General features: G+C 36.9%; 1 protein-coding gene across 12 annotated transcripts in view; it reads left to right on the top strand.

Moving 5' to 3' along the window:
- The window catches only part of SCMH1 (Scm polycomb group protein homolog 1), a 142,682-nt gene that overhangs the window by 70,935 nt on the left and 45,415 nt on the right, over positions 1 to 26,332 (top strand). For 11 of the 12 annotated variants that reach the window (XM_045859141.1, XM_045859137.1, XM_045859139.1 and 8 more), the window contains 2 exons: positions 11,093 to 11,181; positions 12,177 to 12,420. In XM_045859141.1, coding sequence (XP_045715097.1) covers positions 11,093 to 11,181; positions 12,177 to 12,420 — 333 coding nt within the window. Of the gene's footprint in view, positions 1 to 4,496; positions 4,543 to 11,092; positions 11,182 to 12,176; positions 12,421 to 26,332 lie in introns of all 12 variants that reach the window. The other variant, XM_045859142.1, reaches the window with a different exon arrangement.

The raw sequence follows: 26,332 nt of genomic DNA, 5'->3' as shown, positions 1-26,332 counted from the left end.
TATTTGAACAATGATTTTAAAAAAAAGGAAGATATATTGAAGGCAAAAAAAAAAAAAGAAAACTCTTAGAAGAGAACAAAGGTGAAAAGCTTAATGATTTGCCACTGGGTTTGGCAATGATTTCTTAGATATGACAGCAAAAACACAGGCAACAAAAGAAAAAAATAGTTAAATTAGACTATCAAAATTTAAAACTTTTTGTTCATCAAAGGACACTATCAACAAAGTGAAAAGGGAACTCACACAATGGAAGAAAACATTTGCAAATTACTTATCTGTAAGGGGTTAGTATCCAGAATACATGTATTTTAAAAATTCCTTCAACACAAAATAAAAAAATACTAATTTAAAAATGGGCAAAGAACTTGAATAAACATTTCTCTAAAGAGATTATGTACCTAAAAAGGGGTTAATATCCAAAATTTATAAAGAACTTAACTAAACATCAAATCAAATAATTCAATTTAAAAATGGGCAAAGGATCTGAATAGACACTTCTGCAAGGAGGACATGCAGATGGACAATAGGCAAATGAAAATTTGCTCAATGTCACTAATCATCAGAGAAATGCAAATTAAAACCACAGGGATACCACCTCACACCAGTCAGAATGGCCATCATCAGTAAATCAACAAATAAGTGCTAGTGAGGATGTGGAGAAAAGGGAACCCTTGTGTACACATTTGGTGGGAATGCAGATTGGTGTTCCCTAAAAAAATTTAAAATGTGGAAAGCAGAATGGAATTCCCTAAAAAATTAAAAATGGAACTGCCTTAAGATCCAGCAATTATACTTCTGGGAATATATTCAAAGAAACCTGAAACACTAATTTGAAAGAATGTATGTACCCTTATGTTCATTGCAGCATTATTTGCAATAGCCAAGATTCGGAGGTAGCCCAAGTGCCCACGATGAGATGAGTGGATGAAAACACTGTGGCACAGTGCTCTGACTGGTGTGCCTTAGTTGGTTGGAGCATCATCCTGTAAACCAAAATGTCACAGGTTCAATTCCTGGTCAGGGCATATGCCTAGGTTGCAGGTTCGGTCCCAGGTCGGGAGTGTACAAGAGGCAACTGATTGATGTTTCTCTCTCACATCCATGTTGCTCTCCCTCTCTTCCCCTCTCTGAGATCAATGAGCATGTCTTCAGGTAAGGATTTAAAAATTTTTAAAAAAACCTGTGATATAGTTACATAATGGAATACTACTTACTGTGAAAAAGAAGGAAATCCTACCTTGTGCGGCAGTGTAGCTGGACCTGGAGAGTATTATGCTAAGTGAAATAAGCCAGTCACAGAAAGACAAATACCATATGATTTCATTTACATGTGGAATCTAATGAACAAAATAAACAAAATAGAAACAGACTGATAGATATAGAGAACAGACTAACAGCTGTCAGAGGGGAAGGGAGGGAGAGAAGGTGAAGGGATTAAGCAAAAAAAACAAACAAAACCTCAGAGACACAGACAACAGTATAGTGACTACCAGAGGAAAAAGGGAGTATGGGGAGTTAGAAGAGGGTATGGGGCGGTAAACAGTGATGGAAGGAGACTTGACTTTGGGTGGTGCACACAATACATTGTAGAGATGATGTATTATAGAACTGTACACTTAAAACCTATATAATTTTATTAACCAATGCTACCTCAATGAAGTCAATGAAAAATAAAAAATAATTTTAGAAGGTGTTCAACATCACTAATCCTTAGAGAAATGCAGATTAAAACCACGATGAAAAACCACTTCACACCCATTAAGACTGATAGCCATTATCAGGTAAATAGAAAAAACAAGTGATGAGGATATAAAGAAACTGGAACTCTTATGTATTGCTAATGAGAATGTAAACTGGTGCAGCCACTATTGAAAATAATATAGCATCCTCAAAAAATTAAAAACAGAATTACCATATGATCCAGAAATTCCACTTTGGGGTATATGGGCAAAAGAAAGAAAGCAGGGACTCAAGCAAATATTTGTATACCTATGTTTAGCTGTATTATTCCCAATGACCAAAAGGTCAGAGCAACCCCAGTGTTTGTCAGCAGAAAAACGTGTAAAGAAAATGTGGTATATCCACACAATGGAATATTATTCAGCTTTTAAAAGGAAGGAAATGCTGATACATGCTACAGTGTGGATAAACCTTGAAGACACTATGCTAAGTGAAATAAGCCAGTTGCAAAGAACAAATACTATATAATTTCACTTATATGAGGTACATAATGTAGAGAAATTCACAGAGACAGAAAATAGCATGGTTGTTGCCAGGAGCTGGGAGGAAAGGGGGGAATGGGGAGTTACTGTTTAATGGGTACAGAGTTTCAGTTGAAAAAGATGAAAAAGTTCTGGAGATGGATGGTGGTAGATGGTTGCACAGTGTAAATGTACTTAATGCCACTTTTGAGAAACTGGAAATCTGTGTATGTATATACACATACACACATATAGCATACAGGAAATTATATTTTTATATACTTAGTTTTACAAAAAGCAACAATGGGATGTTACACCAGAAGATAATGAAAAGGTCACCTGTTGGGAGTGTCTGGGGACATGGTAGAAATTACAGGAAAGAGAGGGAGACTTCTCTAAGAATACCCTTTTATATTCTTTTGACTTTTGAATTATGTAAATGTTTTAGTTAGTAAATAAAATTAAACCAAAAACAGTTGAACAAAGCATATGCTAAAATTGATTACAAGCAGAAACAAACTGAACTTTTCATCCAATGGACATCATAAACACATTGAAAAAAGAATTCAAATAACCTGAACACAGAACCTTCACAGTACACTTTCAGTGGGGCATATTTTAAGGAAAAACAGAACTGCAAAGAAATTCTGACTTTTTCTTAATAATGTTAATGGTTTTTCCATGAATTGAAACTACTTTGTATATATTGAAGATAGAGCAAATGAGTAAATAAGATGCAAATATGGAATAGGAGATGAAGAAGAACCTTGCAGTACAGGATTTGAATTGGAGTTATCTATATGAACTCTTAATTTTAAAGTTAAGATACATTCAATTCAAATCATTCATATACAGGGGTGGGCAAAAGTAGATTGACAGTGCCATTGTGACATTCATTTAAGTTAATAAAGCTATTGTGTATAATAATCATGACCTGCATGTCTTTTTTCATACAAACAACTATAAACCTACTTTTGCCTACCCATGTTGTGTGAATGTCTGTCCCAACTCTGTCCATTGAAAAGGCCTAAAAACAATGACATCCCAGAGACACCTCAGGAGCAAAGAGCACACCTTGATTTTGGTTTCTAAATTCCATTCTCTACTATGAAGAATTAAGCTCCTTGGAGAAATGGCTGATTCTAAGGCTGGGCAGAAGAGAAAAATATAAGGTGACTCTGGAACATCTTTTGCCAGGAAGCAAAGAAGTCTCAAAGAATGATGGGGACATATTAAAAAGACACAGGAACCGACTAAAAAGAGCTCTTATTAACCAAAATTGAAACAATATAAGTATCAAAAAGAATAATAAAAATAAAAGAACAGTGGTAATAGCATCCATGGGTCCCTAGTGATACGCAAAGAAAAAATCGGAAGTTTCAGGGAACGGTCTTCTTTATAGAATGCCAGCTAATAAATATAGATGGAATGGTAGAAAATTACCATTTTAATGTTTCAGAGATAGTCAAGGATAGTCAATGTATGAAACCAGAGTGTAAAAAAGCTTATTGGAGAATAGAATATTCACATAGTCCCAAAGTTTCTTCCCACCAATTGCCTATTAATTACAAAGAGAAATTGCAGTGAGGGAATCTGTTAGTCACCCCCTAAGAAGTCATCAAATTTAGTATCATCAATAATTTGACAAATTGACACTATGTGCCTCTTGAAGAAAGGCAGTAAGAAGTGCTTGACATCACCTGTATGGTATTTATGTCAAAAGTGTTTAGCGTGAATGTAATCCTAAGAAAACATCAGAGAAGTTACAAGTTGTAGGACATGCTGTAAAACAGCTAGTGCAGACTCTTCAAAAATATCAATTTTATGAAAAACAAACAAAAGGCAACAGGGCTATTGTAAATTAAAGGAGTCTAAAGAACATGACAACCAAATGCAATATGTGATTCTTGATTGGATCCTGTATTTTAAAAACAGTTATAAAGAGCATTTGCGGGACAATTGAGGATATCTTTAATTAAAATTCTTGGGTATGGTAATATTGCAGTGTTAAAGGAGAATGTCCTTATTCTGAGGACAAAGGTACTGACATATTTAAGGGTGAAGTATCATGATGTCTCTAACTTGCACATAGTTCAGAGGAAAAAGTGTGTGTAGGTATATAGAGACAAAATGGCGAAATGTTACTAGTTATTGAATCTAGGTGAAGGGTACATAGTTGTTCATATGCTGTTTTTGCTGCTTTTCTCTAGGTTTAAAATTTTTCAAAATAAAAAGTTTTAAATAAGTTATGTATATAATTATACATATATATGTGTGTGTGTTCATGTTCCCCAGGCCTCCTCTGGACCTCTCCCCAGAGTTGCTGAATCAGAATCTCTAGGTAATGGGGCTTGGGATTCTGCATGGTAAATAGCTCTCCCGAGACTCTAATGCAATTGGTCTATATTTGGGAAGCATTGCTCTAGAAGAGCATTTTTCTTCATTAAAATCTTGTATGGTTTGTGTGTGTGTGCATGTGTGTGTTCTGTTCACACAGGAACATTCATTACTCCCTTGCAGAATCCTCTAGGGGACAAAGGGGAAAAGGCAGAATGACTCACCGGTGAAGCTATCTCAATGCTGCCAACCTTTCCCTCCCATCCCCTCGTTTTACTGACCTCTCTACTTCTCAAGACTGTGATTATTTCATCTAAGCAGGGCTGTCTGGGTCACTAGTTCTCAAACTTAGTTGCCAGTGGAATCACTTAGGGAATTGTTAAGATGTTCGGTGCTAGGTCTTAGATAGTTAAATTAGAATTTTTGGGGTGATACTGATGTATTCTTTGATGCCTGCAGGGCATTCCAGTGTCCAGGTGTGAGAGTCACTAATCTAGATAGAGTAGAAGCTGACCTCCAGTGAGGTCACTAGCCAGTTATGTCAGATCCTAGTACAAACACCCTGCTCAGCAGACTTGTTCACGTGCTCTGGTGTGTATGTGGAACATTGACTTGAAGGGAACCCTTTGTATGTTCCTGTCACTGATAGCCTTCTCACTTGCTAAGTAGCCTCCAGGACCTGTCAATTAAAAGAGGAATTTAAAAATCCACATCTTACTTTCTAGTCACAGAAATTTGAATTCTGTTTATAGAAATGGGGGTGGGGGAGAAAAGTTTAGAGAGAAGTAACTTTAACCATGGTGACTTAAATGCTTATTTTATAGAGTTAGTTTGTACAATATTTACTGAACTCCCTTTTTTTTCTGCAGCAAGGCCCCTGGCATCGGGCAATGCCAGAACCATCTAAACCTATGCCTATCTCAAGATTAGTCACAACTCCCACCCTCAATTAAATTAAACTGAATTAACTTGTGTTTGAGTCTGTACATGGGACTGTAGCAGCAGCAAAGTGGAGATGAGTCCTATCAGAACTAAAAGGAATCCCAAGAGTCCTCCCCAGGTACAATCATTTCTTCAGGGAAGACTGCTCAATATCTCCCTTCCAGTTCCACTTCTTGCTTCTCTGAGTCTGGGATAACATTTAGATGGGCCACCAAATGTCAGTTTGGAAGCACTGCTTTAATTCATTGTCCTCATCTGACAAATACAGAAACAAGGAAAGGGAAATGAATTACCTGAAGTTGTACGGTGTGTGACATATCTCTATACATATATCTGTATGTATACATGTAGATAAAGCTCCTCTTGGGGGAGAGTGAGTTGGGGGCATCATGCGATCATCTTGACAGCTATAGAGTCTAATAACTTCACGAAGCTTGGAATTATACAGGACAATGGCAGGGTGGGGAGTAGGGCCCATACTGTGGTTCCTGGTGTGAGTGCTGTTCTGTTAACTGCCACCAGAGGGCACGGACTATGGTTAGATTCTAGACCTGTTCTACATGGGAGTTCAGAGCTTCATCAGATCACTGTTAAATTTAAACAGCTGGACCCTAATCTATTCAGTAGTCCCACCATCTGGGGAGCACCTGGAAGCTCTTTATAACTGGTTCCATATCAATATTTTAAGGTAAGCACAGAACACTTGCAGCATGCCTAGGTTTAAAGAGGCGTGGCTTTGTAATATTCACTCAGCCACTTATTAGTTTAATTGTGTGGCCAATGATAAATTACTTTACCTTGACTTTTAACCTTGAATCTCAATGGTGTCACCTGCCATTGTGAGTGAATCATTAGTAAACTCTGCCACACATGTTTTTTGTGAGAATTAAATGAAATAGCATGATAAAGCACCCATCAATTCCTGGCTCCCATTTAATAAGTGGAGATTTCTTCTTTGTTCAATAAAACTCTTATGAAGCTTATATTCGAGTTGGAAAATACACATTACAAAGAAAAAATAAAGAAAATTCAGGCGCAGTGATAAAGCTGAGGATAAATAGAAGGCAGCAGGATTTAAGATGCCATTTTAGATAGGGCAGTCTAAGAATGCCTCTCTGCGGAGTTGAGACTTCAACAAAGAACTAATTGCTAAAGGTTTAAGGAAAGGGGAGGGTGCTTGTGGCAGAGGGATGCAGGTTGGTGTGTTTGAGGAAGAGAAAGACCAGGGCATGGGGGACCAGGCAGTGATAGGAGATGAGTTATGAGAAGTAAGCAAGTTCCAGACCGTGTAAGTGTTGTTAGCAAGCATAAAGAGTTCAGCTTTATTTTGTATTATGGGATATAAGCATAAGAATGTAGTTGGATTTATATTTGAAATAACATGAACATATTATTCTGGCTGCTATGTGGAGAACAGACAGTAAGAGGCAAAAGTAGAAGCTGAGAGTCTAGATTACAAGGCTGTTGCAGTAGCCTAGGCAAAGTCTGACTGTGGCTTACATTAGGGTGATTAGTAATGGACGAGAATATATAATAGTGAGAAATGGTTTGAGTTAGTGTGTATAAGATGAAAGAGCCATCAACACTCGCTGATTAATAGCAAGGGCAGAATCAAGAGTGACTTTGTGTAGGCTTTTTGGCCTGAGTACCTGGGTTTAATAAGTGGTGACATTCACTGGGATGAGATGAGATGACTGGAGGAAAGAACAAGTTTGGAGGGGGAAGCAAAGTCAAGATTCTGTTTAGACCTATTCATTTCAAGAATTTTTGGCATCCGTGTAGAGTTACAGGATAAGGCAGTTGGAAATAAGAGCATGAAACTCAGGGCAGAGATGTGGGCTGGAGATGTGAATTGGCAGTCATTATTTGACAGGAAGAGAGTGGGAACCAAGCAAGGGCCAGGCACTGAGGTACTCCCACCTTTAGAGATTAGGATCTCTTACCCACCTGTCCTTTTCCTTGCAAACGCCCCAGGCCATTGTCTAATTTGAAGAGACCTTCAAATTATTTTTTATTCTTCTTTTCCTGCTTTCACAAATTTATGACTTCAACTCTTTTTTACCAAAAGAGACAGTATGGAAGAACTGAGTGAAGAAATACTTGAAGATACTTATGTGATGATTAATAATAAGGGCTCTGGAAACAGAGGAGTTGGATTTAAATCCTGCCTCGTGAATATTTTACTTAAGTAAAATTGTAACCTTGGATATTTTACTTCTCTAACCTCAGTCTTTTCATCTATAGTATTAAAAATAATGGATAGCATTTATCTAATACTTACTATATACCAGGCAGAATTTTAAGTACTACACATGCATTAAGCCTTAGAACAACCCACTGAGGTAGTTACCACTCTTATTGTTGAGGAAACTAAAGCCAGAGAGAGGTTTCGTAATTTACAAGTTACACACCAGGTTAAGTGTCAGAGCTAGCTCCAGAGCTAGTGCTCCCTTTCTTGTATCTGGTTCACAGAGTTGTAGTAATGATTAATTGAGATAACCCACTTGAAGTGCTTGTTTAACACACAGAGACTGGCACATAGTATGTGACTCAGTGTTCCCTTTGGAAGGCAGCACAGTGTAGCAAAAGAGAGCTGGATGGAAAGGCCTAGGGCTCAAGTCTGACTCTGTGAGAGCAACTTATATGGCCATGAACACATTCCCTAGCCTCTTTGGACTTCAGTTTTGTCATCCATAATGTAAAATGAATTTGGAGCAAGGTGGGTAGTCCCACATTACCTTGGGAGGTGAAGATAAGGATCCTTGGTACTTCCTTCAGTTGGCAACATTTCTGCTTTGCCCTTTTACTATTGAAGAAGCTTGCTAGGAGGTAGTAAAACATGCTAGTTAAGAACCATGAGGTCTGGAGTAAAACCACCATATATTGGAATCCGCCTCTACCACTTATTACCTTGGACAAGCTACTTCTCTTGAGTTTCTGTTTTATCATCTGCAAACTAGGGATAACAATAGAGTGTACCTCATGGTACTATTTAAAACACCCAGTAAGAAACTGCATGTAAAATATTTACTACATTAAAAGCAGTCAATACATATTAGCTATTATAATATTATTATAAGGGTTCCCAAAGCTGAGAGGGTTTTTTTAGTTCTTCAAGTTCCAGGTGAGAAAGAAGCCCCTCAATAACCTGATCCTAAAAAAATTGGAATTGGCCGTCACATGGTGAGGCTTTCTAGTATTGGGAACCTAGGGCCTGAATATGGTATTTCTACTTGTTGCAGGTCTTTCTCCCTACTATCTTTTACCAAGCACTTTTCTAGAACAGCTGTGCCTTGCTTTGCCTTTTCCACAGATGTACTGAACCACTCATGGCAAATGTGCTCTAAGTTTGGCTTGCTTCAACCTGTCCCTGACTTAAGGAGAGTTGTTTTCCCCCCACACAGACCAGGCTCTGTACCTGAATTTCTGGAGAGATTTATTTGTTTCCTTTTAACCATGGTCAGAGGAAGAGTAGTGGCCAACACTCTTTGAGCAGTGAGTGCAAAAACCCAACTCAGACCAGTTTAGAGGAGAAAAAAAGGAGACGGGAATTGCTGACTCATGTAACTGAGAAGCCTAAGGCCTGGTGTTGAGTGTGTGTCTAGACACAGGGTTTTAAACATTCTCATGTCTTAACCGTGGCCGGGTAGCTTGGTTGTTTAGAGAGTCATCTCAATATGCCAAGGTTGCGGGTTTGATCCTCAGTCAGGACACATACAAAAAACAACCAATGAATGCAAAAATAAGTAGAACCACAAATTGATGTTTCTCTCTCTCTCTCTCAAAATCAATATAAAATAAGTAAACACTCTCATATCTCTCCATTACATGCCCACCTTGGCTTTATTCTCAGTTTTGTTCTCCATGTAGCAGTGCCAAATCTACAAACATCTTTCTTGCTGTGATCTCAGATAAAGAGACTCTGTCCTCCAGCATGCATATATCACATCAGAAAACAGTTGACCGAACTTGGGATGTACATGTCCACTTTTGGTCTATGGAAATCTAATGCTCTTAAATGGCATTATTTTCCTTTCCGTGGTCAGGTAGATAGAGCCGTGTGACAGGCATTCCCAACAAAACACATAGATTAGGATAGGGTCTTTTCCAAAAGGAAAAAAAGGTAGACAAGCAAAAAAGTAAGTGATGGCAGTTTTAGATTAAGTGATGAGCATTCATAATGCTGTCACCATTGTTGATGTGAATGAGCTATCCCAAGAAATCGGACTTTGGGAAGCTTGGCTTAGCCTAACCAACTTTGAGACTAAAAGTTTAAATCATATAGTATGATAACTCTTCTCCCATTTTCTTCTCTTCTTCTCACCTCTTCCTTGTTAATTTAATTATAGTTATTAATGAATACTTAAGCCCAAAAGCTGATTCTCCCTTTTTCATTTTATCTACATACTGATAGTTTAACATAGTGGTTAAGAGTATGGACTCAAGGATAGCTTGGGTTTTGATACTTGGTCATTTGCTCACTTAGAAATCTTAAGCAGTTTACTTTACACCTCTTTTCTCATCTAGAAAATGAAGATAATGTCTACCTCGCTGGGTTGTCTTGAGGATTAGGTAGTCAGTGGAAAGTGATTGGCACAGTGTCTGGCACACAATAAAGAATTCAGTAATACCAGTTTCTATTGTAATTTTCCAGGACTGAAGCTTTGGTCCAGCCTATCTGTTCTTTTGTCAGGAATGGGAAAACTGAGGTACATTGAGAAACTATCAAAAAGGACTAGATTTTGGTATCAGGAGAGAGAGTTGAAGCCAAATTGAAAGAAGTACTGGGAGCTTCTTTCCACTAGAGGTTGGAAGAACTGACTACAATAACAATCTTATTTTTGTAGTTTATTAATGGTACATTCTTATTGACTTTACTGAATGACAGTGGACAATTAACATCTCCAGGCTTTTTACTTTTTTTGTAAAAGTAATAAATAGTTTTGGATAGGGTGTTCCCTTTCATCTTCATCATTTCCTGATCCTTAGTTGTTTAAGTAAAAATGAATATGAAAAAGTGTTTGTACTTGGTGTGTGTGTGTGAAAGAGAAGTGCGAAAGAGAGATGGAAAGAGAGAGAGCACACTAGAGAGTGAGAAAGCAAGAGAGAGAAAGAAATAGTGGGTTTATGTTGAGATAAAACAAAACAATTTACTTGTGTATTAGGTTAATCGGTTAACATATTGGGCGTCTTCTTATGAGATTATTAAGAAGAATAACTTTCATACTCTACTGTCTAGACAGTTTCTAAGTATTTGTTAATCTTCTCACATCTATTTTGGATTTTTCAAGGAAAACTTTTTAGGCACTATGATAAATAATCTGTGATACTTATCTCAAAGTCAGGACACTTGGCTAGGGACTTTGTTCCACTATTTACTTTGCAACATTACACTTGGGCAAGTTACATTCCCTCCATGTGCCTCATTTCCTCATCTGTCTAATGAGGCATTTCTTCTATTTAACCTTTAAGTCCTTTCCTAACAATCTATGATTCTGTAACTTATCACAGTATAGGTTGTGGAGGAGTAGCTGGATTCCAAGGGGAAAACTTGATATTGTCTTTCCCTTTGAAACATATTTTTCATCTGTTGCCTATTATGTTTGCTGCAGGATTTCGGCTGAATGCCTCCTCTTGGCCCATGTTCCTTTTGAAGACACTAAATGGAGCAGAAATGGCTCCCGTCAGGATTTTCCATAAGGTATGGTTTTCCTCAGATATCACCAGCTCCAAACTGCTTAAAATCAAATGTGTATATCCTTTCAATTACTGAGCCTCTGGTGTCTACATGATATTTATGGCCTGAGGATGCCTTCTCAGAAACTAGTTCTGCAGAAGGAATATTTAGTACCTTATGAAGCAGCAGTTGTCCCCAGAGGAATACTAGACTCTAAATTATGAATCCTGATTTTTGGGTCCCAGCTCTACCAATAGGGTATGCGAGAGGCAACCACACATTGATGTTTCTCTTTCTCCCTTCTTTCCCCTCTCTCTAAAAATAAATTTTTTTTAATGTGTTTACTAGTAACAAAGGCAATGTAACAATATTTAATAAAGCAGAAATGTGTATATCCTATAACCCAATAATTTTACTCCTAGGTATATATCCTAAAGAAACCCTTACACTTGTGTAAAAGGAACAAGTATAAGAATGGCCATTAAAATTTTGAAATAGTATACAGTCGGAAAAAACCTTAAATGTCCATCAAAAGAATGAATGAATTGTGATATATACATATAATAGAATACTGTTAGTAATCAAAATGAATAGGACCTACATTTATCAACATGGATAAATTTCAGAAACGTGATGTTGAACAAATAACTTATAGAATGATATGTACAGTATAATGTTATCTATATAAAATTTAAAATATGCAAATGGATATGTACTTATATGGTAAAATATAAAAACATACAAGGGTAATGGGATGGGGGAGAGCACAGAAGGAGGTTCAACTTTTTCTGTTACCTTTTACTTCTTCGAAAAATACTGAAGCAAAGAGGTCACAATGTTAGGATTAACAAAGTGATTCTTTAGTATTCTTTGACATTCATTTGGAAGAAAAGACTAAATCTCCATTATAAATTGTAGATAGCAGTCCCTTTTTAGTCACCTAAGCGACGTAGCAGTCTTTTGGCATACATGGCCTCTCTCTTTGTGCCTAGGTCTGTATATTTCCATTTCTCATCTAGGAACCACCATCACCTTCCCACAACTTCTTCAAAATGGGGATGAAGCTGGAAGCTGTGGACAGGAAGAACCCTCATTTCATTTGCCCAGCCACTATTGGGGAAGTGAGGGGCTCAGAGGTGCTTGTCACTTTTGATGGGTGGCGAGGAGCCTTTGACTACTGGTGCCGCTTCGACTCCCGCGACATCTTCCCTGTGGGCTGGTGTTCCTTGACTGGAGACAACCTACAGCCACCTGGCACTAAAGGTAAAGATCCATCTGAGTTCTTGAAATCAGGACCTGAACTGGTGGAGATTACCTAGATTTCTCATGGTAAGCATATCTCCACCAATAAACCTCACTGGTAGGCAGAGGAGGAGCAGGGGTGAGCAACTGAGGTAAAACCAAAGTGTACCTGACAATGATTAGAAACAGTAAGAATAAAATGTCAAATGAAGGTAGGCATGGAGTTTGTGATAAAATAAGTAATTCCTTCCTCTAAATATCTTGGATTATTCTCAAGCAGCTAGCTTCTCATCTCTCTTATGTTTTTTTCTAACCTATTCAGAGTTTGAGTAGTATCATTCTCTAGGTGCACAGCTTCCTCATTTCTTTGGGCCTTTTATATGGGCTGGAGTAGCACTGTGTTATAAAAATACTTGAGAAGCACTGCAGCACAGTGGGAAAAGCTTGGGCTTTGAAGTAAGCTGGACTCAGGTTTGAGCTCCAGCTGTGTGACTTTTATCAGTTAGTTCACTTCTCCAAACCTCAAATTCCTCATCTGTGAAAGAATACCTACCTGCTTCATAAAGTTATTGTGAGGGATTAATGAGATTATGTGGGTAAAGTGCTTACATAAAATCTGGCAAAAAGTAAGTGCTAAATAAATGTTTTTATTGTATTGCTGCTAATATAGTGATTGTATATTATACTTGTTATAATTGTTATAATATTGTTATAATTGCTATATTATTACTATATTATAATATGCTGTTATTATTATAATACTATTATTATAAAAATAACTACTAATGAGAGAAAAAGTATATAAACTGCTAGAATAGCACTACAGAGTACTTAAATAGTAAATGATATTTCTAATAATGATAATGTTGGAAATTATCCAGGATAGAGTTTGAGATAGCTGCTCTTAATAAAGGGAATAATATCTTATCCTCTTAAGTCTAAAGTAGTGATGAATCTGAGAGAATAGAAAGTCATCCTTTGTATTATATATGGGTCTCTTCTAAACCTTTCCTGGATTCATTCATTAAATTAGCCAACTGTTTATTGAGCACCTACCTAACTTTGAACCAGCCTGAGGGCACAGCAGTTAGAAAGATGAGCAACATTCATGCCCATGTGGCACTTCCATTCTGCTGGGATGGGATGGTAAGCACTCAAATCAAGTAATAAACAAGGCAATTTCAGACACACGATTTCTCCTAAGGAAGTAAAGTATGATAAGGTAGTGACATTGAAGGTGTGATTGTGCAGGGAGTTTTTAAATGTTTAACAGCTTCATGAAAGTAGAAAGTACAATAAATGAAAAATACTTAAAATGTACAATTTGAAAAGTTTTGACATAGGTATGCATCCATGAAACTGTTACTATAATCAAGATGATGAATATATCCATCAACCCCCAAAGTTTTCTTCTTCCTCTTTGTGAAGCGGCAGCTTCTTTAGATACAATGTCTTTTAAAGAACGTTTGTCTGAAAAGGTGATGTTTGAATTGAATGGTGAGAAGGAGCCATTCAGGAAAGAGAATTCCAAGCAGGCATTTTCACTCGTGGGTACCATATATGCCCAAGAGAATAGAAGACATCTGTCCACACGAAAATGTGCGCTGGGGCAAACATACCACTGGTGCTGGGAACGACTGCTCCAACTCCATGCAGTGTGCCGTGTGAGGGGGAGAGTGGCATAGTCTGAAACAGGACCTTGTGAGCCAGAGTGGGAATTCGGATTTTATTATAAACATAGTAGGGAATCATTAGAGGGTACTATATAGGGGATGTGACAAAGCTGATTTACTTTTTAAAAATCACCTGAACTTATATCCTGAATACAAAAGGGACACATAACTCAACAACAAAAAGACAACCCAGCCCTGGCTGGTATTGCTTAGTGTTTGGAGTGTCATCCCATAACCAAAAGGTTGCAGGTTCAATTCCTAGTCAGAACACGTACCTAGGTTGCTATTCATCCCTGGTCCAGACACATGTAACCCCTGGTCCCAGTGTGGACCTCCAGTCTGGATGCATGTGAAGACAACCAGTCGATGCTTCTTGTACTGATGTTGCTCTCTCTTCTTTCCACTATCCCTTTCTCTCTCTCTCTCTCTCTCTCTCTCTCTCTCTCTCAAAAAAAAACAAAACAAAACCCCATTTTTTAAAAATGAGCAAAGGGTTTGAATGGCCAATAAGCACTTGAAATAATTCAACATCATTAGTCAACAGGGAAATGTAAATCAAAGCCATAATGAGACATTGAGATATCACCTCACACCCATGAGTATGGCTATAATTAAAATGTGGAGAAATTAGAACTTTTGTACATAACTAGTAAAACTGTAAAATGCTGTAGCCCCTATGGGAGCAGTTTGGAAGTTACTCAAAATATTAAACATAGAGTTACCTGTAACCCAGCAATTCCACCTGTGGATATATACCCAAGAGAACAGAAAATATATGTCCACACAAAAATGTGTCATGAATGTTCAAGGCAGCATTATTCGTTATAGCAAAAAGTTGAAATAATCCAAATATTTAACCTCTGATGAATAGATAAGTAAAATGTGGCATATCCATATGAAGTAGTATTTGGCAATAAAAAGGGATGAAGTCCTGATGCATACTACAACATACATGTATCTTAAAGACATTATGGTAAGTGAAAGAAGCCAGTCACAAAAGACCACAGGTCATGTAATTGCATTTATATGAAATGTCTAGAATAGGCAAAAACCTAGAGAAAAATTACTGGTTGTCAGGGGCCAGGGGGAAGGGGAATGACTAATAGGTAGGGGGTTTCTTTTTGAGATGATGATATGTTCTGAAATTAAATAGGGATGATGTTTGCACAATTCTGAATTACACACTTTTAAAAGCGTGCATTTTATGGTATGTAAATTATACGTCAACAAAGCTGTTATTTTAAAAAAACCATTTGGGTTGCTCTGTGGGGAATGGGTTGTACTGTGGTATGTATGGAGAAGGGAAAGGCAAGGGCGGCTTGAATTAGGTTGGTGGCACTGAGATGGAGGGAACTTGAGATGAGGGTGGGGGAAATGAGACACATCTTGTGTCAGGAAAATGCTGCTACCCCTCTACATGCTTTAGGAAACAAGTGCCTTGGGGTTGGTGTGAGAAGTCAGTTGCCATCCCTCTGCAGGCCTTGTGAGATATCTCTGTGGAAGCAGCAAGAAAAGTGCCTTGGAAGTGGTAGCAGAGCCATTTTTGTTTACTTGAGACTAAAACAGAATAAGCCTTGTTGATCCAGGCTATATTCAGTGAGGTTTATTTGCTCACTTTCTTGACTAGAGAACTCTTATTTTAATCGGTGAATCTCTTACAGCAGTTAGGCAGTTCTCAAGACCCAGAAGAGCTGAGAGTCTCTGTGTCCAAGAATTGCTGGACATGCATTCCTTTCTGACTGCACACCATGCTGATAAGAAATATGATTCACTGTGTGGTCGATGCTTCCAGAGGTATTTGCTGACTGTTTTTGCTTCCAATCTGTGTGTCTCTGCAGATCTTAGATTTTTAACAGAGATGACCAGAAGGACCAGGCTCAGTAGGTAGAAAGAGACCATCTACTTGGCATTTCCAGACCAGGTCCTTCGGTCAGCATCACTCCAGCAGCCAGGTTGTTTCCTCCAGCAACTTCCTTCTTCCCTACCCCACACCCGTAGGCGGATCTGTAACGTAACCTTCAGTAACTGCAGAACTTCAGCCATCTCACTGTCCTGGCTAAGGAACAAGTGATACAATGTGGAAAAAATGTGATTACTCATTTCATTTCACAAAACAAGATGTTCTCTGTATATGTAAGCCTGTTCTCTTTCTAATCATGAGATCTCCTTCATTTCTACCTTCTGGTCATTAGCATGCAAATGTGAAAAAGTTTAAAGTAATATGAAATTATTTCTTGTTTGCAGTAAGTAGGGAAAAGTACCAATGTTCCTTTAATGTTCTTTTACACATGTTATTTCATTTCATCTTCCTGGTAACTCTGAACTAACTATAATTATTTTGGGATAGATTTTATTTATGAGAAAGTAAAGTTAAAGGACTAAGTGACTTGATTTTGTTCAGTAGGACCAGTTTTCAGGGCCATCACTTTGAGTCATATTGCCCTCACACTTCTCCCTTCTACTCTCCCCATTCTCCTCTGGGCTCTCTTTAAAACTTCATTTCAGACCCTGGATCTTGGCTTCCAGATCCTGATATGAAATAGGAAAGAAGCAGTGTAGTGTAACATTAGAGCATTGAACTGGGGGTCTAACCCCAACTGGACCACACATTTGTTTTATGTCTTTGAACAAGTCATTACAAATATGAGAGGTTAAACTAGATGATCCCTAAGGGCCCTTCCATCCCTGTAGTACTGTATAGTTTCCTGATCTTGGGGATGAGTAACAGGTGACTCCTGTGACTGTCTCCTACTTGATTCCAGATCCCTCAGCTCACCTCCCACCTAGCTCTGCCCTCCAGCCATACTGGGCTCTGCTGTTCCAAGCTGTTTCTCCTTTGCTAAGCCAGATCCTTTTTAGCTTCTAAACTCCTGGGGCCAAGCCAACTTTGATGGAGAGCAAATACCAGCCTTGCAACTAATCCAGGGTACTTGGTTATAAAAGGCAAACGCTTTTTCTTTTCTCTTCTTTATTCTTTTAGCTCATCACTCTTTGTCTGTGTGACTTTAAAGTGAAACAGAGGTATGTGTTATTTTTTAAATTTAAGAAACCAAATAAAAAGTTCAATCCACTTGGCATAGTCATTAATGCTAATTGGGCCTTTAGACATCTTAATAATCCATTTAACTCCTCCCTGCTCCAATTTCAGGCTAGACAAGCCAGTTTCATATTTTAGGTTAGCTTCTTATGTAGTTTTACAATAGTAAGAGAACCTGAGATCTAAGCTACTTCATGTTCATATTTTTATTAAAAATCTATTGCATTCTGGATTATACATAAATCTTTTATGACTTCATATAGTGTAAGCTGAGTCTAGCTGCTCTCCATATGCTGTTAGAAATGTAGGAGTCCAACAGAAGTGCTGAGCACATCTACTGGAGTAAATGGTCAGCCAAGTGTCCCTGGCTCTTTCTGTCTGCCCTTTCTACCTGGGGCATTGTACGTAGAGAAAACAAAGAAAAATTGGATTCATTGCTGTGCTGGGTATGCAGGAGTATTACCGTGGTCTGGGGAGTAAGAATTTGATGCTTAAAAACAAAACTATCAGAATGTTTCTCTTTTTTTCTGTGAAACATTTAAAAAGTATTTTCTTTAACTGCATATGAAACTACACTATAATCACTTTGTGATTCCGGGTCAGAAAGAGAGTTGCTTAAAGTGTAATCCTAAACTATACGATGAAAAATTAGGGCAGAGGCAAGGATAACACAACCAGTGCTAATCCATGGGTCACAGCAGGTAGGTCAACTGATGGACTGTCTAATCTTATGCAACCAACCAGCCATTCATTCAAGTTCTAATTATCAAATCACAGCTAAGTGCTGGTCATTGAGTCAATTGATAGGGATTCTGCCTTTAGAGTTTACAGTTTTGTGGGCATATAGGCCAATAGACAATTACAACTTGATAGCAGTAAAGTTCAAAAGGGTCCCTAACCTACATTGGAGAATTGGAAGTTGGAGGTCAGGGAAGGCTTCCAAATGAAGTGGCATCTAAGCTGAAACCAGAAGAATGGGGAGAGAGAGAAAATGTTCTAGCCAGCAGAGGGAACAAATGAGTGGAAGCCTGAGATTTTTAAAAAATGTAGTCAAGAAACTAAAAAATGTTTAAATGACATATTTGTAAAGTGTAAGGAGAAGAAGGCACAGGAAATGCACAGCTTCCTTTAGGTCATTTTAAGAATCCGAGTCTTTACCCCAAGAGCAAGGAGAACCATTGAATGAGCTTTAATTAGTGGAATTACAGGTCAGATTTGTGTTTTAGAAGAACCAGTCTGGTAGCAGCAAAAGGATAGGTGACTTCCAGAAGCTGAAGGCAGAGATGCGAGTTAACGAGCCGTTACAGTATTCCAGATGAGAGAGAACTGAGGCAACAACATTGTGGTGACAGAGATAACATTGGGAGCAGAATCTTTGAATAAAGAAGTCAGAATGTGAGTTCTTAAAGTTTATCTTAACAGCCATCACAACTATTTAACAAGTAGCTACCAATGTAACATATAAAATAATGCTAGTTTTTGCAGTATAAGCATTAATAAAGGAGCTAAAATTCTTCTTTCTGCCCTGTCTAGAAAGTTAGGACTTATTTCTACCTGTAGTCCTTATTAAATGGAACTAATATATTAACTTCATCTTTATATCCCTAGTGCTTGGCACATAATTATTTAATAATATTTGCTGAGTGAAATACATCATGCTATATTTTCTGACTTCATTTCTATTATCACCTAAAGCTATTATTCACTTAACTATAAAAGTGAGAGTGCTACTGCAATTTTAATAAGTTAAAAGTTATTTAAACTGTTGTTTTATTTTTCAAATTTTGGAAACCATATAGCCAAAAATAAGAGTGGCATCTCCAGAGAGGCTCACTTCCAAGCCCTTATTCACCCACTTGTCTGTCACTAAACATATGAACAGCTCTATACCTGGACTTCCCTTCCACCCAACTTCTTTTACTAAGCTACAAGAATCAGGAGAATGTCCTCTCTACAAGAAGCTCTGGCGACCAATATGCCCCCCTTGTCTCCTGAAATGATATTTCACTAACCATGTGAGAAAAAGTGCAGGCACCTTGGGTAATATTGAAACAAATTCTACTTGGCGACTTTCCCTTTTCCCTTCTCAGATATGCTAGTTCCAGGCCTTGCCTTTATTTAACACACTGTTTCCTCCCTCCCTACACACATACACACACACTCATGTGCACACAAATGTCTCTGTCCTTATTTCACCTTTGGCCTTATACTCTGATCTCATCTAGAAACTCTGAGCTTTATTCATTCATCTGCCCAACAATTAGCAGTGTTAGGCTCAGTAATAGAAAAGCGTTTCCTTTCTAGGTTGAGTGACTTAAATGAAAAATGGGTGCGCGAATGCACAGCACCATGTAGTCTGTGATGGATGTCCACTATCTGTTGGTTACATCTGAATTAAGATGCCTTGACATCCCAGGAAAAGGGAACTGCACACACACAGGTATTTTAAGTGTTCTATTTGGTCAGGAGGAAAATATTTATGAGATGAGGTTTATGCGGCAAGCCAGACCTCCCATAACAGGTTTTCTCTTGTATGCCTGTGGTACACAAATAGAAATGGGAATATGAGAAATGAAATGAGCAGCACTAGGTTATGAAACAGGATCTGGGTTCTCTCCCTGATTCTAATTACATCTGTTAAAGAGACAAAAAAAATTCTGTCTCATGTCTCCTTTCTAGCTTCCTTAAGCTGCCCCTTGGCTCTGCCCAGTTCTCTCTCCTGCCCTCACCAACCACAGATGCCTGAGAATGGTAGCAGTTTTTCAGCATGTGTCATGAAACAGCTGGCCCCTCTTAAACTTCCTGGAAATAGTGAGGGGTAACTTAGGCAGTTTATAAATTTGACTGACATACCTGCTGTTTCCCTGGGAATACTTAGATCCATGAAGTTTTCTTTGGCCAGCTTTTACTGTAACACTGCCTGTATGCCAGCACCAATACATCAACTTGCAAAGTTCCCCATTTTAAATAAATGTATGTGGTTCTTAGGAAAGTCATATTGGAAACCAGTAATATAAACTCTATGTTATTACATTTTCCCCTTAATTCCCTATATGATTTTTGAGAAAATATTACAGTTATGAGAGTTTCTAAATATCAATAATGACTAGAAGAAAAACAAAATATAAACATTCATGTACATTAAGAACATGAGGGGAACTTGGCAAACTCTTAAAGAAAAACAAGATTATGAAGGCAAAATGGTAAAAAGGCAGGAGCTGGTAAGATTCTGAGATGCATTGTCTTTCGCTAAGAAAAGCTGAAAGTGTTCATTTGGCTGTGGCTGACCACCAGGCGCTTCCTCACAATGAGCTTTCCCGCCGCCTCTCTGCATAGTTTAGACTTGACCAGACACACAGACTGTCATCTGAGAAGACAGAGCCCTCTGTCTGCTGGAATTGCTCTGGAATCCTCTTAATTATTGCCCCAGGCAGCTAGGATCAGTCACTCTTTTGAGTTTCAATAACAAGAAACTTTTGAAGTTGGCTTGTGGTCCCATCATGATGATTTTATTATCCTTCTGTTTTCCCCAGTCTCTACAGATTGATCAGCCTAAAAAGACCCCAGGAAAACATGAAATGTCTTTATAATTCAGAGGTTCTCTCTTCATTCTGTGGTAATAAGGGTCAAGAGGGAAAGAAGGAGCTGGATAGGAGAACTGAAAGTGTTAATTGAGTTAGATAGGCCCAGGAGGAAACCTTTGCATCATTAAATGAACTGGAATTTAGGGGAATGGAGTTTCAGCCTTGGCATCAGCCCAGCTGGCAGCACATAGCTGAACCCAGCCAAGCTGAGCAAAGCTAATAAAGAACACATCCTCTAAATTATTGTGCTAAGGCCAATGAATGATACACTGCTGTGAAAGAAAACAAGACCCCAGTCCAGGAAACTGATAAACCAAATGGGTTTCCTCATGTTCTTTTTTCTTTTCCATGGTTTATGTTCTATGTCATGTACAAATTCATACAGACATGTGTGCATGTGTGCACACATACTAGCTGGGCTTACTTTTTATTTATTTTTTACTTTTTATTGTTGTTCAAGTACAGTTGTCTGCCTTTTCTCACCACCTCTCCCCTCACCCCAGCCATCCCCACCTCCCTCTCCTGACTCCACCCCTCCTTGGTTTTGTCCATGTGTCCTTCATAGTTGTTCTTGAAAACTCTTCACCTTTTCCCCCCCATTATCCCCTCCTATCTCCCCTGTAGTTACTGTCCATTTGTTCTTAATTTCAACGCCTCGGATTATATTTTGCTTCCTTGCTTGTTTTGTTGATTAGGTTCCACTTAAAGGTGAGGTCATATGGTGTTTGTCTTTCATCACCTGGCTTATTTCACTTAGCATAATGCTCTCCAGTTCCATCCATGCTGTTGCAAAGGGTAGGAACTCCTTCTTTCTTTCTGCAGTGTAGTATTCCATTGTGTAAATGTACCACAGTTTTTTGATTCACTCATTTACTGATGGGCACTTAGGTTGCTTCCAGCACTTGGCTATTATAAATTGTGCTGCTATGAACATTGGGGTACATAGGTTCTTTTAGATTGGTGTTTCAGGGTTGTTAGAATATAATCCTAGCAGTGGAATTTGCCAGGTCAAAAGGCAGTTCCATTTTTAGTTTTCTGAGGAAATTCCATACTGTTTACCATAGTGACTGCACCAGTCTGCACTCCCATCGACAGTGCACTAAGGTTCCCTTTTCTCCACAACCTCTCCAACACTTCTTGTTTGTTGCTTTGTTTATAATGGCCATTCTGACCAGTGTGAAGTAGTATCTCATTGTGATTTTAATTTGCATCTCTATTTTTCAAATTGGATTGTATTTTTAGTACAGATTTTAGGAGTTTTTAAAATACATTCTGGATGTTCTTTTTCTGGAATATGTGTTTTGCATATCTTTTCCCACCTCTGGATTTTTTTTTTACTCTTTTAATGTTGTCATATGATGAACAGAATTTTTTTATTTTAATAGAGTCATATATGTTCATCTTTTATAATTAATGCATTGTGTGTCCTGTTTAATCAATCTTTGCTTACCCCAAAATTTTGAAAATATTCTCTACTGTGTTCTTCCAGAAGTTTAATGCTTTAGCTTTCACATTAATTTTTGTATCTGGTATGAAGTGTAGGTTACAAGTCACATTTTTTTTTTTTGGCAAGTGGGTATCTGTTTGACTCACCACAATTTTATTGATGAGATCTTTTATCCTCCACCCACTCCAGCCACACACACACACACACACACACACACACACACACACACACACACACAGAATTGCGGTATACCTTTATTATAAATTAGATGCCTGCATATGTAGGTCTATTTCCAGACTCTCTATTTTGCTTCATGGGTCCATCTGTCTATCCTTACACCAATAAACACATCTTTATTATTCTAATTTCATAATGGGTCTTGATACCTGGTGGTGTAAGTATCCCCTCTAGCTTTGCTGTTGCTCATCAAGATTGATTTGGCTATTCTAGATCCTTTGCATTTCCCAAAAGAACCCAATTAATTTGTCGATTTGAATGTACATACCCAAATATTTTTTAAAAACTGGGATTTTAATTGGAATTGCATTGACTCTCTGTATCAACTTGATGATAATTGAGAGCTTAACAATATTGAGTTTTCCAATCCATGAATGGGATATATCCCTTTATGGCCACATGGTATCTAGAACTTCTTTAATTTCTCTCAGAATGTTTTATAGTTTTTAGTATAGATGTCTTGCATATGTTTCAGTATATATTTGCTTGGGCTTTTTAATTTATTTTCTAACTGGTGGTGTATATAGAAACATAACAGCCCTGACTGGTGTGGCTCAGTGGATTGAGTGCCAGCCTGTAAACTGAAGGGTCACTGGTTTGCTTCCCAGTCAGGGCACATGCCTGGGTTGTGGGCCAGGTCCCCAATACAGGGCACACTAGAGGCAACCACACATTGATGTTTCTCTCCCTTTCTTTCTCCCTCCCTTCCCCTCTGTCTAAAAATAAAAACTAAATAAAATTTTTTTAAAAAAAGAAGTACAGCAGATTTTTGTATATTGAGTTGTATTTAGTGACCTTTCAAAATCAGTTTTTTTAACTGATTTTTGTAGAGGGGTGCAGTTTATGTAAAAAATATTGTCATGTGCAAATAAAACTTCTTTATAGTTTACATTTATTGATTTTATTTCTTTTTCTTTTATTATCTTGGCATCCAATGCAATGTGTAAAAGAAGTGATAATAGTGGGTATTTTTGTTTTGTTCCATAATTCAGTAAGGAAGTGTTCAATATTTCACCATTAAGTATGCTCTTGACTATAGATTTTTTATAGATGACTTTTTATATTAAAAACATTCCTTCTCTTCCTAGTTTGCTGATAATTTTTGTCATGAATGGGTGTTGAATTTTGCCAGCAGTATTTTCTGCATTTATTGGGATGATAAATGTTTTCATCTTTATTTTGTTAATGTAGTGAGTTTAGCTGATTTTTTCTATTGTTAAATACCTTTATATTCCTGAAATAAACCCCACTTACTCATAATATATTATCCTTTTTATATATTGCTGTATTTGATTTGCTAATATTTTGTTACGGATTTTGCATCTTATGATCATGAGAATTAATATTCTATAATTTGTTTTTTTGTAATATCTCTGTCATGTTTTGGTACAAGGGTTACATTGGCCACACAAAATGAGTTGGAGAGTGTTACTTTTTCTATTTATCTAAAGATATTTTGTACAATTTATTATCATTTCTTTCTTAAACGTTTGCTAGAATTCACCAGTGAAGCATTTGTGCCTAGAATTTTATGTACAGAAAGGTTTTTAATTGCAATTTCAAGTTTTAAATTATGTATAGGGCTCTTCATATTCTGTTTTTATGTGCCTTTTAACAAGTTCTGTTTTTTCAAGGAAGTTGGCTATTTCATCTAAAATTTCAGATTTATCTATAACATCCTGTTATCTTCTCAACGTCTGAAGGATCTCTTTTATTCTTGATATTCATAGGTTGTGTTTTCTTTATATACTTTTTAATCAGGCTTGTTAAAGGGTTATCATTTCAAAGACCAACCTTTGACTTTGTTAATTTTTTCTATTACATATCTACTTCCTTTCTTCATTGACTTATTCACTCATCTCTATTACTTCCTTACATTTAGTTTCTTTGAGTTTAGTTTGCTATTTTTTCCTAGTTTTTGAAATAAAAGATTAGATCATTGATATTTCACCTTTCTTCTCTTCTGATATGAACATTAGAGCTATAAAATTCCCTCTGAGCACTACTTCAGCTGAACCTCACACATTTGGATATATCATATTTTTATGAATTTAAAGTTCCAAACATTTTTTACTTCTGTTTTAATTTATTCGATATACAAGGTACTTGCAAGTATGTGTTTCTTAATTTCTTAGTATTTGGGGGTTTTCTAATTAATTTTCTGTTATTAATTTTTATTTAATTGCCACTGTAGTTAGGGAATATTCTGTATTCTTTCACTTCTTTGGACTTTATTGAAGATCGCTTTTTTGCCCACATATTCCATAAGCATTTGAAAAGAATGTATAATTTCCATTTATTGGGTGTAGTGTCCTATATGTGTCAGAGTGATTGGTTATTTATTTATGTTATTAGTTGGTTATTTGTATTACTCAAATCTTTCCTGTCCTTATTGATTTTTCTTCCACTTCTTGACCTATCAGTTACTGAGAGGTTAAAATCTCCAATTTACAATTGTGGAATTGTCTGTTTTTCTTTTTAGTTCTTTAAAGTTTTGCTTTACATATGTTTATGTTATTAGGTACATAGGAATTTAGGTTTATTATAGCTTCCTTTTGAATTGACTACAGTCATAAGCCACATAATGATGTTTTGGACAACAACAGATTGCATATACAAAGGTGGTCCCACAAGATTATAATGGAGCTGAAAAATTCCTGTTGCGTAGTGACATCTCAACCTTTGTAACATCATAACACAATGCATTAATCATGTATTGCTCATTTTTAGATGGGTTTAGATATACAAATCTCATTGTGTTATAGTTGCTTACAGGCTTGTAGCTAGGAGCAATAGGCTATACTGTACAGCCAAGGGGTGTATTAGGCTACGTACACCATATTGGTTTGTGTAGGTACAGTCTATGATGTTCACACAACAATAAAATCTTCTATGACACATTTCTCAGAATGTATCCCCATTGTTAAGCAGCACAGGACTATATTTTATCTTGATGAAATGCCCTTTTTAGTTGTCATACTTCTTGTCTTAAAGACTATCTTGTCTGGTAATAACATAGCCACAAGAACTGTCTTTTGGTCAATGTTTACAGGGTATATATTTTGCCATCTGCTTGCTTTTTCTTCCTTTGTCATATTTCATATTTCAAGGTCCTTTTATAAAACAGATATAATTGGATTCTGGAGGGGTTTTTTTTTGCTTAGTATGTCTATTTTTTCTGTTATTTTATTTAACTTGTTTTTAGTAAAAGGCAAAAGATTTGTGCATTCTGAAGAGAAACCAGAGTATTTAACTTGTTTTTAATATAATTATTTATTTGAGTTTTACTATCATTTTACATTTTGCTTTGTGTTTTCTTTTTATTCTAAGTTCTTCCTCATTTTTTCCTCTTTCTTGCCTTACTTGGAATTAATCAAGTATGTTTTATTATTTCATAATTCTCTCCTTAGCTTTTAGTGATACATTCGTATATAATGCCTTAAGCAAATATACCTCTTGGACTTATTAAAGTCTACCTTAAAAATGCTTTCTAACCACTTACAAATAACACAACCACCCCAAATAATGCAAAAGTCTTAACAAAGTTTTGCTTTATGTACCCCCCATTTTGTCCTTTGTGGCTATTGCTTTCATATAATTTACTAATATATATATATATACATATATACATTAGTATATATGTATGTATTATAAACCCTACAAGCTACTTTTTAAAATTCTTGTTCTAAATAGTCAATAGTCTTTTTGATTCTACACACATACTTACTCTTTCTTATGCTCTTCATTCCTTCCTGCAGTTTTATCCTTCCATCTAGGATTACTTTCCTTCAGCCTGAACATCTTCCTTTTTATTTTTTGTAGTTTAGGTCTACTGGTAACAAATTCTCTCAGCTTTGATTTGTCTGAAAATGTTATTTAATCTTCTTTTTTTGGAAGATATTTTCACTGAGTATAAAACTCTAGAATGAATATATATATAATTATCTTTAAAGGG

The sequence above is a fragment of the Phyllostomus hastatus genome, unplaced genomic scaffold, assembly GCF_019186645.2.
Source record: "Phyllostomus hastatus isolate PE091 unplaced genomic scaffold, TTU_PhHast_1.1 phas_scaffold_182, whole genome shotgun sequence".
Lineage (NCBI taxonomy): Eukaryota > Metazoa > Chordata > Mammalia > Chiroptera > Phyllostomidae > Phyllostomus > Phyllostomus hastatus.
The sequence above is the reverse complement of the archived record's forward strand: the minus strand, read 5'-3'. Positions and strand labels throughout refer to the sequence as shown.